The sequence below is a fragment of the Rhynchophorus ferrugineus genome, unplaced genomic scaffold, assembly GCF_030347505.1.
Source record: "Rhynchophorus ferrugineus isolate W39M unplaced genomic scaffold, kcgeb_rfMv2 rfM2, whole genome shotgun sequence".
In the NCBI taxonomy this organism is placed as follows: domain Eukaryota; kingdom Metazoa; phylum Arthropoda; class Insecta; order Coleoptera; family Curculionidae; genus Rhynchophorus; species Rhynchophorus ferrugineus.
The window spans coordinates 76,827,831-76,846,990 of NW_027472581.1; the positions used below are offsets into that span (position 1 = coordinate 76,827,831).

A 19,160-nucleotide genomic window follows, 5' to 3' on the forward strand; every position below is an offset into this window, starting at 1 on the left:
TCAATTTAAATCTGCATGATCAAATGCCAGGTAAATACCAGCTAGTAGTATTACAAAATGTAGCCTTGCTATACTGTAATATGTAGCTATAAGACTAACACTTTGCACCTACATTATTCATTTTAAAAATATGTTCAATTTACTATAGTTGCTCTACAAATTCATATTCTTTTATTTCCACTGCTAAACCTATATTTTACAGCGCAGTAGCAGCACAAATTTTCAAATTCCAAATTTTCTTTGTAGGCTTTTAAATACAATATTCGTATATTACAAAAAATCTAACAATAATAAATAATAATAACAGTGGAGAAACTAACTTTAATATTAAAAATTAATTTAATATAATAAATACCTTTAAAATAAGTACCTTTTTTATATCTTTTTATATTTTCTATATACCGTTATATCGGGCAAAAAAATATCGATATTTTTTACAATATAAAACTTTGTGGTAATAGCTGAAAAAGAATAAATATGATAATTTAACAAAACTGTCAAATGACTCGCGTATAATGTATTGTCGCCTCACAAAAACAATAATAATGATACTAGTGCATATTTAAAATTAAATAATCCTTTAAAAACATCATTTATTCAAACAAATATAATAAACTATAAATTACAGAAATATGAGCATTTATTCCAATAAATATAATAAACTATAAATTATAGAAATATGAGTATGAGCAATGAATGTTAATTTATTTATATATGATATGTACTTTATCAATGGAACTAAAGTATTTCTGAGACAAGTCATAAGTGATAATCAAAAATGGATTGTAGATTGTAGAATCGAGACAGACAATTGATTTTTAGCTTTACTGTAGACCCCTAAAGAAATAGCGCTTCCATGGAAATGCTCAACGTCATTTTCTCTTCCTTCTCATTTCTTTTATCAGTACGATTAGCAAAATATTCAGAACCCAATGATATTTAGATATGGAGAAGAACAAATAGTAACATTTTATATACCGAAAAAGTTAGTAAACTTGGTTCAACTGAGATAGTTTTTAAACAAACCATTGTTTAAGTATGATTGGAGCGACGTATTTAATTTGTTAATTAATAGATTCATTCAACACAATATAGATACTGAATATAGATAAATTTATCTGCGCCACCACTATTTATGCAATAAGAGAAAAATAATGATGTACAAATCCATCTTCAAGCCAACATGGATAAACGGCGTTCAACTATGGGACAAAGCAGGTAACAGCAAGGTTGCTAAGGTTCAGTACAATGCTTTAATAAACATGCTCAATATTCCTCAAAGTATGAGCAACAGGTATATGTATGTAGATCTCGTCATTGGAAGAGTTAAAGCAGTAAATTAGCTGGCATCGGCGCCTGAGTAGAATAAGAGGACAATATCTGAACCTGTTTTTATTCATAGAGACTAATGAGAGCTGCGGTTATAGATTAAAGCTCTCTCATAAAGAAACAGTTTTAAAAATCGCCAACAAAACAATCAATAATGGTGCAGAACTGAGAAGAAAATATTATATTATTGGTATAAATATATATATATATATATATATATATATATATATATATATATATATATATATATATATATATATATATATATATTAGTATTGATGTATTTACAGTTACTTTGTCTGTAGGAATAAAACATTAATAAAAATACATTTTAAACTCCTTTATTATAATACATAAAATATATAAATCTTATTTAACTACATCATTTTTTAAAACTTGAATGAAGAAAAAGTTTTATGATACGATATGTACGAACTACAGATAAAGAAATAATACACAACAAAACAACTCTAAAAAACGAACAGTCTTACATCAATGAATGGTTTATCAGGCACCAATATCCACGTGGGCGCATTATTATTAACCATATAAATAAAAATGATATCTAACAAACTGTAGTAAACAGCGTAAATGCAACTTTGTGAATAATTTAAAACTTAAGTAATAGGCATTTGATGGATTTTCTTATTCGGTGTGGGCTGTATTAGTGGGTACATCTGAAAAAGAAAAAAGTAAAATAAATTAGACAATGTATAAGTGCAAAAATTATAATTAATATAACTATATCTCAAGGGGGTGGCTAAAGATAAGTTTTTTTATTTATCGTAATCATGATAATTGAAAGTATTAAATGGATATTATAGGATACATCACTTCGGATTTGGCTTATGCGCTTCTTCCTGCATAGAAAACCATAGAAAAATATATAAAAATAATAAAAAAACCATATTGTCCTTCTTTTCTCATGGCAGTATATTCTTTTCGAGTTGATCTATATGTTAATCAAGTGAAAGCAACAAAAAAATCTAAAATATTTAGATTTTGTGTTATATTAATAATTCTTTAGGAGTAATAATTAAAATTTTGTGTTATTATTGGTGGTTTAACATACGTTGGTTTTAAAATATAGAGGAACAAGGGTAAGTGCAGAATGTAGGGTAAAAATTTTAAAAGTTATTAAATCCTAACAACATTAATTTTTAATATTTAGTGGGAGTGTTAGCTGCCAAATTTACAACACATCGTTTTCAACGATATCGAATAGGCAACATATGTCAAATTTAATGATAACAAGAACAGAGAAGAAAATTATTCTTGTTGTATTGTTAGAAGTAGTCAGTTTATTAATGAGGCTTATCCATCAAGAATAGTAGCAAAAATTGTAGTAACTGGTAATAATTAGACATTTATTTTAAACATGATATATTTTAGTAATGATTTAATTTTTATTTTATAGGTGAGATGTAGCTAGAATTTGTCGAAAATGTGAAATTCAGATAAATTAGACAGGATTTTGTTACGATGCAAGAGATGTGAATAGTGATACTATGAAATAACTAAATTTGCTAACAAAAGTAGACCTGGATGAAATAAGTAAAGTATAAAACTATCAACGGCAAACGATAGACAAAACCTTCATTCTTCAAAAATCTTCATTTTCACCAGATAGCCTTAGGATTGCATTACTGTACTCAACTCTTTGAACAGGATCTCTCGATAACAATTTTTGAACTAATTGAATTTTGTACGGGAACATTTTCGAATTAGTTTTCAAAATTCGCCTTAAATTGCGTGCAGAAATGTGTAACTAGGAACCACGTTTCCGAATTGATGTTTCTGGAGACTCTGAAACACTATCCCGCATCAGAGCCACATTTTTAGCGTTGAGAGACATCCGTTGCCTTCCATATCGAGGTCTATCTGCTGTCTTATCGTACTTTCGAAAATTCGCATATACACGATAAATTGTGGTTTTATGGTGGCACTGGACGATTAGAATATTTTTAACGCAATTTCCGCTGATTGATAATAATGGAATTATTTTTTTCAATTGATATTGTCTCTATTTCTGCTCGTTCTTGTGGCGTATATTTTTCCATAATAAAATTTGGGTGTCTACACAACACAATGGTTAAAGCGAAACTGAGCTAAACGTCACATAAACCAAGATGGCGCGCAATTAAAATGGTTATATAAGTAAAGTAATTAAAAAAGATACTTAAAATAATATTGTCTTTTTAACGTATTTTGAAAATGTCTTGCTTGAAAATTCTGAGTCTGTCTTTTCCGTACACATATTATTTTGGACATATAATAGAAATAATATTAGAAAGAAGGAAAATGTAGTAGCCAGTGATTTTTTTAGGAATCTAAGAAATTCTTAAACCCAATCTTTCAAAATAGATAAAGCTAAATAATGTAGAAACAACAAGCCGTCAAGATTAGTATATAGACAAATATATCTTACATAATTTCTGAGCCGTGTGGCGTGTCATATTGTCATAACAACTTAGCAAACAACAAAAACAATTTTTATGTATAATCAGTAAGTTTACGGTGGATATATTTAAGAATGTTGAAGGTAGAGGAAACCGAACCATCACTTGATTTTAATGTTTGCGAGTTCACAAGAATATAGTTTTCTTAAAATAAAAGTATACTACTCTAGACTAATGTGTAATAAAAATAATAATTCCAAAACTTAAAATAATATCTAGACGGGTTTCTTGGACGCTAATATAATTATGTCAATATTTCCTTCCTTTTTTATTATTTCCCATTCATCCAAAGAACTGTTATTGAACTCAATTTCTGGAATGTCTTTTAAAGGTTGATTCGATTTAATATCTTTAATACACTCAAAAAGATGACCATTAAGGGATTTTATCAATTTCAAAAGTAGCAATGGTGAAAATGGTAATGCTGTTCGATAACATTCAAACATTATTCGGAGTTGACAGTTTTGCTTAGCAGAAGGAGTTCGTAATAAGCAACACCATCATCTTTATATCTTGCTATTCTTTAGTCGTATTAACAGCAATAAGCACTTAACATCTGTTGTTGGATATTGAATTGATGTGCTGATTGAATTGTAATTGATGATATTGATTGTGAATGTGCTTTATCCCTTTTCTTGGACCAAATATTTATTTAAACTGGTCTAGTAGTAATCTAATGTAGTAATAATTACCTGCAGACGTTGGGCCTGTCTTTTCTTCGGTCTCTTGTTCTACGTTTTTCTGTAAATATCCATCGACCTAAAATTACATGAACTAATTAGATAAAATCGTTATGATACGTCAAGTTTGTATTTATTAAAATGTGTTTCAACACGTACCTTGAATTTTACATTTTCAACGACAGGTTCTACAAGATCTTTTGCGGTTTTTACAGCGGGTTCGACAATATCTTTTGCAGTTTTTACGGCAGGTTCCACGTAAGCTTTGGCGCTTTCAACAGCAGGATTAACGTGACTAGTGACGTAATCTTTTGTGCTGGTGTAGATCTGTGAAATCAGCTGTTTAAAGAGGGAGAAAATTAAGATGATTATGATGATGAACTAAAGATGTAGCAACACAACATTAAAATAATTACTTGCATACACATAGATAACAATTACACAGTTATTGTTTGACATAAAAGTTAGATGAAAGTTTGAGCTCATTTACTAATTATATTTATCAATATTTGTCATTTATAAACTTATTTAATTCTCAAGTACAAACAAAAAGGATTAGATTATTCTGTTTATTCTAAAAATAAAAAGACATGTGACGAAGATGAGTGTGCATGATGTACTGTTATATTTAAGCGAGTTGTACCGAAAGTACCTTAGATTAAAGTGCTTTGAGAAAAGGAGATTGTACAATATATATTGGAAGATATTTTAATTGAGATAAGATATGATGAGGAATCCTTCCAAATAACTACCAAATTAAAAAAAAATAAACCGTTATTCCTAGAAGTGTCTGTGGTCTACAACTTTTAGATTTTAACGTAGGTTTTTAAATGACGTAAAAATGTCTGTAAATTAGAAATGTGCCATTTAAAAAAAAGTTAGATATGTTGAACACAGCTTTATAATGCACACACAGCTTTGAAAGCGTTTCTAAAAAAATGCTAATGACATTGTTTGTTAAAATTTATCTCGGTTATTGTAATGTTGAAGTGGAAAAACAATGTCTAAGTTGGAATTTATTGTTATTTTATCAAGTTAAGCTGTTCTAAAATTATTTCAATAATAACATTGTTATTAATCTATTGATAAATGATAAGATCGAATATTTCGGATTATTATTTTATTTAATAATCAGCTTTGACTTATCAAATTGTACCTTGATTAAGGAACATTGTACATCGCACATTGGAACTTATTTTGAATGTCTCAAAATTTATACACTTCATACACAAAATGAATTAATTAAAATACCATTCAATTAAAAAAAAAATAGAGGAAGTTCTTACAGGGACTGGCTATATTTTAGAAGGATGAGAATGAGCACTATACCTCTAAATTTAATAACATATATCTTAAACGATTATAGAAATCAACATATTTTGTTTTGTGTCTGAAGAGAACAACTGGATCAATTTTTAGTAACATTATTTCAGCAATTACCTCAATAGAAGGTTGTTATAAGCACTGGCTTATTAAAAAATCGATGTCTACTGATCACCTACAGCGAAGATCGAGCAAGTAGACGATTATTTTTTGTGCAGTTAGGGCAAAACTATCGCAAATGATTGGATTAAGTGTGCTCAAAGACCCCCAGGCATCAACTATACTAATTAGGAAACATCTAAGCTTTGAAGAACACCTTTAGTCCGTTGATATTTGACGAAATCTTGATGTATGTACGGCCAGTAAAGGCAGATAAAGTACTTGTAGTTTTAAACCCTTGACATTTTATATATCATATTTATAGATAAAAATACAGTTTTAAATATGTTAATAAAACTACTCGTAGCTAATACATATACATTAATATTTTTAAAGTACATTGTTAGTCATATTATCTTATTTGTGTATAATATTTTGTTACATAGAAAATAAACATTATTAAATGCATAGTAATGATAACTAATCACCTTCATTATTGTACACTGAAGTAGTTCTATCTATGCATTTGCGAAAAAAAAACATTGTTCTAAATATAGTGAATACTGATAAACCAACAATTATATTACATTACTACAAAATAATAACCTTTAAATGTTGGTTTTAAACGTATTGAAATTATAGGGTTTTGGGGAGTATTAAGAATGGAGTTTTGTAAACGAGTGGCATTCAAAACATTTATGTCATCAAAATTCTTGAACAAACAAGTTAAATTTCAAACATTTACTTACACTATTTTATAAGATAACAAGACATGGACGAATGAAGACATGATATGATGAATGATGATATATAATACAAACCTCTTTGGGTGGCAATTTAACAGCAGGAACTTTGGCTTCCACATAATCTAAACCGGTGCACAGAACGTCATCAACTTTCTTGATGGGTCCTTCCAAGTTCTTGATTACGGGGGTCGCATATGGCTTACCAACAGTAACAGCTTTGTTGACGGTATCCTCGGCAGTTTGTAAGGTCCAGTTTGTTAAGTTGTTGTAATCCTAAGAATCACCATCTCTCAATTAATTATCGTATCGATGATTTGATAAATGCACTACTGTGATCAGAAAATAGTGAAATGTTTTAAATAAAACGAACCATTTATTGTTTATAAGTACAACTTGATACAACCCTTAGGATCCGATTCTTATTTTTGTGACCCCGTTACTGCAAATTGATAATCTCAGAATCTAGAGATAGTCCCGAGATTTTGGCAAGGTTTAAACATCAAAAATCAGTTATATGCAACTTTTTATCAAGAAAATAATTAGTCAACAAAGTACGCAGTATGCAGTTAGACTTCAATAAAATGCAAATAAATGTGTAAGTGTTACAAAAGTACCCAAACGCCAACCAAAGTCTCCTAAAATAGACTAATTGTCTTTAGAGTATTTCAAATTGGTGCTTAAATTGAACTTTAATAAATAAGATTAATTAAGATTTCCCATTGTTTTACTTAATTACATAATAATTTACACCTCATTTTACTTAGTTTTAATTAAAATGACCAGATGTGATTTAAAATGAACAGATATTTTACCATCGATCATTTAGCATTGTGAAATTAAAATTTAAGAAAACTACGTATGGTTCACGTAATTGGCCCACAAAATTAAAATAATTGTTGACAAAAAATGAAAGTTGACAGACTAGCCTAGCGAAACGTATTTGTTTTTACTTTGTTTTTCCTTTAGACTAGTTTTTGGTTTAGTTTTTAATATATCGGTTTGGTATTGGCATGATATTTGATTATGTTATCGGCAATTTCGAAATTATAAAAAAAAATGGTACAAAATTAGAGCAGATATTGGAAGCTCATGTTTTTTTTTTAATCTATGAATTCAGAACTTCAGACTTCAGAATTGAATCAAATGTGTGATTTTCACAACTGTTCATATGCTCCAAATTTGGTTCTCATCTGTATACGTTGAATAATTATCAATAATTTCAACATGTAAAAATGTTTTCTACTTTCTTTAAACAGTCTGAACCAATTCAAAATATTTGTTCTTGAAAGTACATTATCACCAAACTATTTTCTGTATTAAACAAAATTTAATATTAGTTTTTATTGAATAAAACACACAGGACTAATTACCTAGTAATGCTGTATTATAACATTTAAATATAGATGGCAGTTAATGTATTACCAAGTTAACGGAAATTAATGCGATTTGGAATGCTTGGACAATTTATATATTATTATTTCTTGATCACAGTAGTATTTCTTAAAATATAAAATCGTAAGTACGTATTTTTATTATTAAGTAAATTTTTTATAGTATGAATAGAGCTGCAGATATAATTGAAAAAGTTTATTTCAAGACAATATTTACCTTTACTTTTCCATAGATATCGTGAACTGTTTGTATCGTTTGTTCAACTGCTGGTAGTTTCACAATTCTATTAACAGATTCCATACAGGTTGGATGAGGTTGGACTGCAACATCAGCAACATTTTGACTCTGAGATGCCATTTCTAGAAAACAAAATGTCCATGATATATTTGCATGCAAAACTAACAATAACGTATATCAAAGAAATAAAATATTGTTGATTTAAAAACAGATAATCAAATGAACGGATGATTCCTCTCACCTGATTGTAGTATTTAACGACTATCGAATGCGAAATAAACTGAGCCAAATACACGAGAAGGTAGACTGAATGTGTTTTTTTAATCACATTCCTTGATAAAAGTACATTTATCTCAGAATAGTTTCAATGACGATAAAGGTCACTTTTCTATACACGTATTTTGTTTGTGGTCTTTAAGATACAGTGTCGTACTTCAAATGAGACCATGAAATACATAATATCAGAATTAAGATTTATTATTATTTTAGATTATAAGAACGTACGAGGATAGCTCTTGAAGCAAGTTTTAATCGTCAAAATGGAATTTGGAATCTAATGTTTTTTGATAATTCATTCTTTGTTTACATACTTTTAAAATTGATTGAACTGATTTGAAAGATATGTATCGATGTATTTTTTAAGAGCAGCAAATTGTCTGATTGTCGTTATAGTAGTTCAGATATTTTCGGAATATTAAGTTTCCACCACTGGGGCCTCAATGAGGGCAGTATTGTAATGATTTCTGCAATGTATCATGACAAATCAATGGACCAAAGACGTGCTAGGTTAGAGGTAGTAGAATTTTACAACAGTATAAAAGGAGGATACCCTACACCAAAAATGTACTAATTATTCAGTTTCTATAAGAACCGTCATATTTTTAATGGTAATAAATTTTGCATTATCAAATGATTGCATATTGTGGAAAATATCAAATTCAGAAAATCGTCAAAAGGGAAATAAGTACTTAACAAATATCGGAATTGAATTAGTGAAACCATTTATAAAAATAAGACAGAAAGAAAATAATCGAAACTTTTCACAAGAAGTTAAAGAGTTGGCCCAGTAACAAAATTTACCTACTGATGATCCTTAATTAAACAGTCGTAAGAGGGGAAGGTGCTATTTATGTAATTGGAAGAACGACTTCAAATCTATAAAAAGGTACCGCAAATGGTTGCTGTTCATACGTAAAGACCATACTGTTAAATCGGTTACTGTACCGAAAGTTTGATTTTTGTGTTACATATTTTACTGCTTGGGTGACTGATTTGAATCACTCTACCATTGTTGTTTAATCCCAAATGAAATTAACTTATTTTGTTATTTAGACTATACAAGAATTCGATATAAAGAATTGTATAATTTTTATAGAATTAAAAGACAAGTATATATATATATATATATATATATATATATATATATATATATATATATATATATATATATATATACTATAGATGGTAATAAATAGTCTCTATTAACATATAAATACTACTAAATACATAAAATACTTTTATACATTTTACAAGTTACAAGGCTACGTTTCTGTGTGTTCTGTGCTAATTGGCTGAATAAATCTTTATTTGATTTTACTACAGTTGGTAAAACAACTTCTATGTCTAACTTGAGCTCAGTTTATGCGATATCAAAGAAATAAATGTAAGAATAATAAGATAAGCGAATTCTTTTAACAAATAAATCCTGTAGACACAAAACTATCTTCATTAATCTTTCTTAATTGTATTTTATAGTTTTATAATATGTTGCACATCAATATTTTCTTCTAATATGTTAAAGATGAAATAAATGTGATATGTCCCTGTAAAATTTAATTAACCTATCATCATATTTCATAAACCGGTCCAATACATTTCTTATTAAAATGAGGTATATGGTCTTAAAAATAAATTATGAATATACTAAGCTTAAAAGATCATTCAATCATATCTTAGTTTTTTGGCAATTTTAAGAACATACCTTAGGTAACTATTTTAATTATTATAAATGATTTAACTGATAAGATCATATATATCTGGGTATTTTTAAGTAACTAGTGTCAAGACGTAGATTTCTTTTATTTTATTAAACCAGATAAATTATACATTTTTATTTATTTAAATGAGAATTATTATTGCAACTAATTGGAAGTTTGTTTTAATATTTTTTTAACTAATCTTAAAGTACTTAATGTACTTAAAGTACAGTAATTCTCTGTATTCCGATATTTTCTGTCATCCAAGGGATTTTGAAAAAAATAGAGCGACAATTAAAAATATTTAGAGGTGGATCTAACAAATAATGGTATCTCCAGATCCTTGCTTGCATTGGAAAGTGTCTATTAAAAAATGTTATGAATACGAGCATTAATGCATTTTTTTTGAAGGTTTTCACCAAATTATCAAACAATAATATACCTATTTTATAAAGTTATGCGACTAAAGCAGATACATTAACAAGAATAGATACTGGAGCTAGATACTAGAAATATACCGAAATATCCCATGAAAATGTCATGGAACTGTGTCAAAATGCGTATAAATAAAATAAATGAATAGTGACTATAGGAATTAATAATTACTTAGCTATCTTTAATGGAGACCTTGACTCATTTTTAAGGAAATTTTTCCACCAATTGATGAGCATCACCACTGGTATTGCTCAAAGAGTTATCGTGAGTTTCTGCTGCTTGTAAAGAAGGTAAAACAACTCGCTTAGATAGTCAGAGCCCAAAGAGCTTCTATATATTAAGTAGGTTATGGAATATAGGATGTGAAAGTGGTTTAAGCAAGTGTTTTGTAACATAGTGCTGTATTTATAAAATAAAATGTCAACAAATAATATTTGCGTATATTTTACAGCGTGTATATTTACTCATAATTTTAAAATATCTATATTTTAAATATTGGCTTTTATTTTAATTTTAATTATTTCTAGTAGATTTGATTACTTTTTGAATTCATAGTTTACTTTAATTTATACTATCTATATGTTTATTTATATTATACTTAAAATATATTGTTAAATATTGTCAATGTTAATTTTGAAGTAGAAGAAGGCTTAATGTATTGATCACGCATTGCTTATTAATAACAAGTTTTAAGGTTTTTTTACAAAACTACTTTTTTCAATCTAATTAACATGTCTTAAATTATACTTAGATGATTTATTGTATTAAAATATACTGGCCATTTTTATATATTCTTCTATATCTGGAAGTGTAGATTTTTTATTCTTGAATTATTTTCTTAAAAAAAACCCGAACATTTCAAAAAACAAGTGCAACAAATTGCATTATTGCATGTTATTGTTGAGTGTAAAAGTTTTATATGCACAGATATCTGTCTAATTGTTCAGAATATACATGATCACCTAGTAACTGTTTTGCAGATATGGCAAATGCATTAAAGAGAATAGAGTGGTTAAATCTAGTTTTATCAAAAAAGATGTATGCAAAAATTAACAGAACAAACTAAGGAGAAATACAGTGAATAGAATGAGAATGTATTTACAAGGAAACACAACCGTAACCTATAAATTATGATAACTGTGTACTTAATTGCAGTTTTAAGTCCTTTGATAATATATGCATAAAATGTACTATAATATTAAAATAAATTATATTTGATAATAGCATTTTTTTAAATTATTTTCTTTAGATTAGAATTTTGTTGTATGTCAAAGCCAAACTGAATTAAAACTCAGAGTTGATACGGCAACATTGCGACGTTTTGACGTCACAAATGTAAATGACATATGTTCAAAACTTTTTTGGATAGACTATATATTTAAAATTGTAAATCAAAAATTAGTAATTAGTAATTAAAGTATTGCACTATTAAAATAATTGTATAAATATATACTACATGCAAATTTGAATGATATTATATAATTTATCTGAATTTAGACGTGTTTTGACCTTAGATAAACAGATCGAGCCGGCAGCTAATTGAAACATATTAATAATAATCAGAAATGGGACATTTACGACGACATTGAAACATTTCTGCTGCACGTACACTGTGACCTTTTATTAATAATGGTAAAAATAGTGTATCGAAGTTACTAAGTATTAATAATTTTCGATAATGGAATATATGTATAATGAATCATGACGATTATTTAAACAAGTAACATTATTATATATTAAAGATGTATATGTAATTTGTTTTATAATTATAAAAATCTTCAAGCTGCTTTTTCTGTCTAAAATTATTTTAATACAATTTGGTAACATATTGTCGATTGTATTATGTCTCGATTCTTAGATACAACCACGGTTTTATAATTTTTTATTTTGTAGATATTAATATGGATAAAAAATCTAAGTAATTCTTGGTAAGAGGTAAATTGAGAAGTACCCGGCCTCACACATAGATGGCGTTATTAGAATTAAATCCATATGTTTTTAGTTACAAAATAATAATTTTTACCATCAAAAGGTGCGTGTATAAATTTGACAGCTACCGGATAATTAGTTTGTGAATTATAGCATTTTGAGTAAAGCAACTTTTGTTATTGTGAATAAAATGGATAAAAAGAAATTTCGCGTGTTGATAAAATATTGCTTTTTGAAGGGAAAAAATACAGTGCAGTACACTGCCCCAGGAAAATAAACCATCAAGGATTGGTATGCTTAGACGTGGTGAAATGAGCACCGAAGACGGTGAACGCATTGGATGTCCAAAAGGGGTGGTTACCGACGAAAAGATTAAAAAAAATCCATAAAATGATTTTGAATGACCGTAAATTGAAATTGAATGAAATAGCAGACACTCTAAAGTAATTTGGGTATGAGAAAGCTCTGTGCAAAGTGTGTGCCACGCGAGCTAACTTTTGACCAAAAACAACGACGAGTTGATTATTCCGAGCAGTGTTTGAAGATAATCAAGTGTAATAAACCTGAGATTTTGTGTCGATATGTGACAGTGGATATGTGAAAATGGCTCCATTATTTCACTTCAAAGTCCAATCGACAGTCATCCGAGTGGACTGCACACAATGAACCCGCTGCAAAGCGTGGGAAAACGCAACTGTCGGCTGGTAAGATTATGGCGTCTGTATTTTGGGATGCGCATTTGCTGCATTGACTATCTTGGAAAAGGAAGGACCATCAACAGCGACTATTACTTAGCGTTATTGAACCGTTTGAAGAACGAAATCGCTGAAAAACGGCCGCATTTGAAGAAAAAGAAAATGCTGCCTCACCAAGACAATGCACCGTGTTGAAAATCCATGAATTGGGCATCAAATTGCTTCCTCATCCACCGTATTCTCCAGATATGCGACTATTTCTTGTTCTCAGATCTCAAAAGTATGCTCGCTGGAAAAATTTTTTCGTCGAATGAAGAGGTGATTGACGAAACTGAGGCATATTTTGAAGCAAAGGACAAGTACTACAAAAATGGTATCGAAAAGTTGGAGGGTGGCTATAATCAACCTACACCCAACCACAACATACACAGTGTATGTTGAAGGGAATTATGTTGATTAAAAAAATCTAATTTTGCCAAAAAATGTGTTTTATTACGGTAGGCGTACGGTAGTTGTAGAGTTAGCGACGTTCATTTTTGTGTGCTTAGATACATTGAAGTAAGTTTCATGACTGATATTTACTTATACGTATACGACGTACGTATACGGACTACTAATATGTATTCAACAGTTCATTTACCATAATTTAATAGAGCAGGTAAAATTTTATAATAATTTTCTATGTATCTTTCATAAATTTAAAGTTCATGAAATGTATACATGAAATTATAATACCTCTACGTCCTTTTATTAATATTGTGTTTTTTTTTAAATTGGCTTTCAATTATGAGAAAGGTGTAATATAAACTGATTCAAAACCAAGATGTGAGCTCATCCTGAATATATCTGAGTTTTTGTAAAAAGGACAATTTGCTGAAGTCATAGATATTTCTGGTGATACCAAATAATATTTAGTGAAAAATTGATTTATTTATTTTTTATATACTATTATATATATTTTTATAAATATTATAAATGTTTTAATAAAAATTATAAATTTTTTTTTATAAATTTTTATAAATTTATTTTTATTATAAATTTATAATTTTTTTTTTATAAAAATTATAAATTGTTAATATATATGTATTAGATTTATATATATTTTGTATTTACTTTTATTGCACCCTTAACTATTTGATTAATTAAAGAAATAAAATAAAATCCTCCCTTATCATGACTAATTCTGCCAATGCAGAGATAGAGAGCATATATTTAGTAAAAAACCGATGGTTTCCTCAATCATCTATCACTGAACTATTTAGTTTATGTTTTTCAATATTAATTAATAAACAATATTTGTTATTTGTTCAAATATTTGTTATTAGTAAATTCCATTAATAATAAACAATGTTTAATGTTTCGCCAATTTTTCTGGTTAAGAAAGTTAACTTGCTTCATACAATTACGTTAAGTCATGGTCCAATTATCACAGTGTGTGCTAGACTATAAACTATTTTGTTGTTTATTAGTTCAATTTATTATGGATAAATGTGAGTTTATTGGGTTACCTATTTCATTGAACGAATGCATTGACAGCTAGGATGGCTACTTTTAAGCCAATTTATGTTGAATTAGGTTACCGACATCATAAACAATTTACAGCTTTCCCTAAATTAATTACAACAAGGCAGTACAAAAGCCTAAAGACAAGATCTTTTTATTCCTAATGCTGTCAATAAATACAGGCAAACTTAAATTAGCCATATTATTCTCATATTCACCATTGATAATTATATTGTTGTGAATTAGAGAAGGCGATCATTATCTTGACATACATGTTAATACATTTTTGAGGTTAAATTATTAGTTTAGACATCAAAATCACCACTTAACCATCGACCTAGAGCATGGAATAGCAGCGATTATTGAAAATACATTTGGAGAAAATAAATTTTGTCCTACTATATTCTTGGACGTCTCACAGGATTTGACCTGGTATGGCCTGGTAATTAAAATCTATTTCAGCTGGAGTTCCGTAGGATAGCTTTTTGAAAATGACCACTGCTATATATGCTTTAGACTTTCAATATCCCAACAAAAATCAATACAGTACTTGGACTATTTACCGACGACATAGTTTTGGTGGTGAAATCGTGGCTAGGTCTATAGAAACACTACAGGAGAAATAATTCAATGGGATGCAAGATTTTGACGTAATGTATGAACAGGCTGAACAGGTCGCACAGGAACTTGTATGTCTTATTATTGACTCTAGTTTAAGTTTGGAAAATACATGATTTATTTCTCCCGCGTTCATCTTTCTTGTAAACTGATTGAAGAACAAATGAAAAACAGTAATACATTAATTTATAGTTCATATTATATTGATTGTCTAATAAAATATATATTAAAAATACATTGCTGTTTATTAATATTAGAAGTCGTATAAATCCTGTTAGAAGCTCTGTTACAGAAATGTCTATTCAAAATATTTAACATAATATAACGAAATAAAAATAGTATCCCTCTGTGTTTGAGATAGGGGCACTTTATCAACTGATTTTATTACTTTGATATTGGAAGACGAAATATTAAAACTGGAAATACCAATTGGGTGCTTCAGCATAATTTTAGTATAAACTAAACACATAAACTGTGTTCGATTACTAATAATAGCTGTTGTACTAATATTGAATTTTAAGTAATTATTGAATTATCGAGATTAAAATAGCAGGGGTTCTTAGCTTTAGTTAATATTGTGCAATTAATGGTATATTTTTGGTGTAATAACTCTCAAGGTTCTTCAAGGTTGAATATCATGCAGACAAACATAAATATTACTCAGTATAACTATCCGAACTAACTCTGACTATATTAATTTAATTATTAATTAAAATTGTACTTACTTCTTTATATATATTTAATAACAAAACTGCAAAAAACTTTGTTTTCACTATGTAAGAATCCAACGAACCAACTATCACGTTGTCGGAGTATGAAATGCGCAATATCTCTGTGACTGTTTTAAATTAAATGCCGTAGCTTATTTCTATAGTATATTCCTTAAGAATGGTACCCTACAAATATTTTTATCATTAAATATTCATGTTGACTTTTTGATATTAATTTATATATATTTATTTAACTCATTTAAAAAGTAATTAGGAAGGTGGCTAATTTTGAATTTTCTAATATAATTACTATTTCTTTCTGAAGGAAATACAAATATTTAACATTTTTTTTAAAACAAAGTAATTTATTTTCCTTATTAATTATGGATTTTAAAGTAAACCAAAAGGCCAAAAACCTAGATATTCTTGAAAATCGCCAAGCACAAAATTACTTTTGCTTCTTAGGTCTGTTGACATGTCTATAATATCGATATTTCAACAAATCATTGAAGTAATAAATTTTAATGTAATAAAAAATATTGATATAATAATATATCGATGTTTCTTGCCATGTCACTAAGCACTGAGCACTGAATGATTAGTGTATCAGTTGTCCTAACGAATTGCTATATTTTCTAATTATATTTTATCAAATAAGTTACCTATATCGATCTTCAAATGAAAATGAAAGTACATTTTAAAAAATTAATTTACCCGATTTCATCAGATAAATACCATATTTTTGTGATTTTACTGATTTTACATTAACAAAAAGTATATAAAATCGTCATAATTAATGTATAAATATTCAATATAATAAAATTATTAATAATTAAAACATAATCTTTGTTTCTTTTCCTATTTATAATTTTTTACCAATTTTTTTCGAGTCTTCGAGAGAGTTGTTAAATTTTAGGTTGAAAATTCCATGCTGTGAAACCTGGCTTCTTGCTATTTCTAATAGTGATCTATCGTACAGTATATTTATCGTACCTCTACTTGGTCACCTACCCTGATTTTTTGCCATTCTGAAGCAATTGAATTTCATTATCTAAGCTTGTATTATTATAAATATCTAATTACTAATTATTTTATTTTATAGATTTTAGGTATCATATTGTATCATACAGAAAGGTGAATTCACAGAAACTGATCTGATTAATAGGAAGTTCATAGTGTGACATGATATTCATGTGACTGATTACGATTGTTGTGTTGTGACTGTTGCCTATGCCTTAAAATTAAACTCTATTGCCAAACAATAGCTAAGTACTGATTATATTAGTTTATGATATGAAGTTTAAAATATGGGGTTTAAAATATTAGTTGTTTGTGTGTATTTTGATCAGCGATATTTATTGGTGAAAATGCGAGATATCAATGTAATTGATTGTTAAACGATCTATCTATCACAACTGTTGAATTTTATAGGTTTGACATTTATAATCTATGGATTCTTCAATTTACATTTTCGATATTCCCTATTTTTATAGTTTGATATAAGAAAATCTCCTGCTAACGCCCCTCAAATATTTTGAGGAAGTTATGGCGATATTTCTTCGTTATATCCCATTCGGAGTTTTTGGTTTCGACGACGATGACGAATATTACACAATTTTAGTCACAAAAATGGCATGTAAGACAATCAACTGCAAGACTTATTAGACGAAAACGCAGCTTAATGTCTCAAAGAACAGAGAGTTTACTCGCTAATGAATCAAATATTTTCAGATGTTCGTCTGCTATGGGAAATATCCAAAATAAAGGAAACTGGCTACCATACGAATCGACTGGAAATGCCATTGTCCAGGAGAGCTACCAGAGCGAAATGTTAATGCCATAAACGTTTGCTGTGAATATAGTTGTATCAACAAGGTGAATTAGAAGTTACATGCTGGCAGAAAAATATAGAAAAAGTTATAGAAAATAATGAAATTGCTTTTAATTAATAAATGTCTTCTTAAAGTAAAAAAGATGACGAGGATACATGCAATACAATACATACATGCTTCTAATAACAACTCAGTACTAACACTTCATATTGAATATACTCTACATTATTACTCCAATTTACAATGTGTCATTCAAAATCACCAGATAACGTTCGAGAATCGTCGTTCACAGTTTTCTATATGAATTATTAGACTTCGGCCTGAGCTGGTGTCCAAAGTTCAAAGCCTTAGTAGGTTGACTAATACATTTCTCGGTGATCATCCTCTTTTGAGAATTAAAGGTACATTGTCCAGTCTAACTGTACCCTATTTATATCGCAACAACAAAGTACTCTTGGAATTTTAAGTATTATTATGAACTGTTATAATCATTTTATTGTTTAACTTTCCTGCTTCAATTTTTTCGTTACAATCGTTCTAAAAATATTATATGTTCATTAACATTATCCTTCAGTGTCTATCTCATCTGATATATTTATTACACTTTGCATTTCGGTTGAATGTCGTATAAGTTGGTGCTTGTTTTTTTTTTATACAGTTTAAATTTAGAAAGTTTTAATGGAAATACAATAATTTTAATTAGGAACTTACCTGGCGCATTCGACCAAATGTAATAACAGGTAGACATTAAATATACACTTTTTATAGAAACTATTTATTCAAGCAATTACTTGTGTTGTTGAATATATTAATTATTGGTATAATAGTAATTATATTTATTACACATTGCATTTCGGTTGAATCTCGTATAAGTTGGTGCCTGTTCTTGTTTTTATACAGTTTAAATTTAGAAAGTTTTAATGGAAATACAATAATTTTAATTAGGAACTTAACTGGCGCATTCGACTAAATGTAATAACAGGTAGACATTAAATATACACTTTTTATAGAAACTATTTATTCAAGCAATTACTTGTGTTGTTGAATATATTAATTATTGGTATAATAGTAATTATATTTATTACACATTGCATTTCGGTTGAATCTCGTATAAGTTGGTGCCTGTTCTTGTTTTTATACAGTTTAAATTTAGAAAGTTTTAATGGAAATACAATAATTTTAATTAGGAACTTACCT

At 28.3% G+C, this 19,160-nt stretch overlaps 1 protein-coding gene across 3 annotated transcripts; it reads right to left on the reverse strand.

Annotated features, from left to right (window-relative positions):
• Positions 1-1,654: 1,654 nt before the first annotated feature.
• On the reverse strand, positions 1,655-16,286 carry LOC143190533 (lipid storage droplets surface-binding protein 2). 3 transcript variants are annotated; one of them, XM_076394875.1, is made up of 6 exons: positions 16,147-16,286; positions 8,245-8,387; positions 6,712-6,909; positions 4,628-4,795; positions 4,481-4,547; positions 1,655-2,006 (listed from the first exon to the last, which is right to left on the reverse strand). In XM_076394875.1, exons 2-6 carry the CDS (start codon positions 8,383-8,385, stop codon positions 1,975-1,977), a joined length of 606 nt encoding a protein of 201 aa, XP_076250990.1. In that variant the 5' UTR covers positions 8,386-8,387; positions 16,147-16,286; the 3' UTR covers positions 1,655-1,974. The 3 variants fall into 3 exon arrangements, with proteins under 3 accessions (XP_076250990.1, XP_076250988.1, XP_076250989.1); XM_076394873.1 differs by having other exon boundaries at positions 4,628-4,807; XM_076394874.1 differs by lacking the exon at positions 16,147-16,286 and adding an exon at positions 8,507-8,645 and having other exon boundaries at positions 4,628-4,807.
• Positions 16,287-19,160: the final 2,874 nt, after the last annotated feature.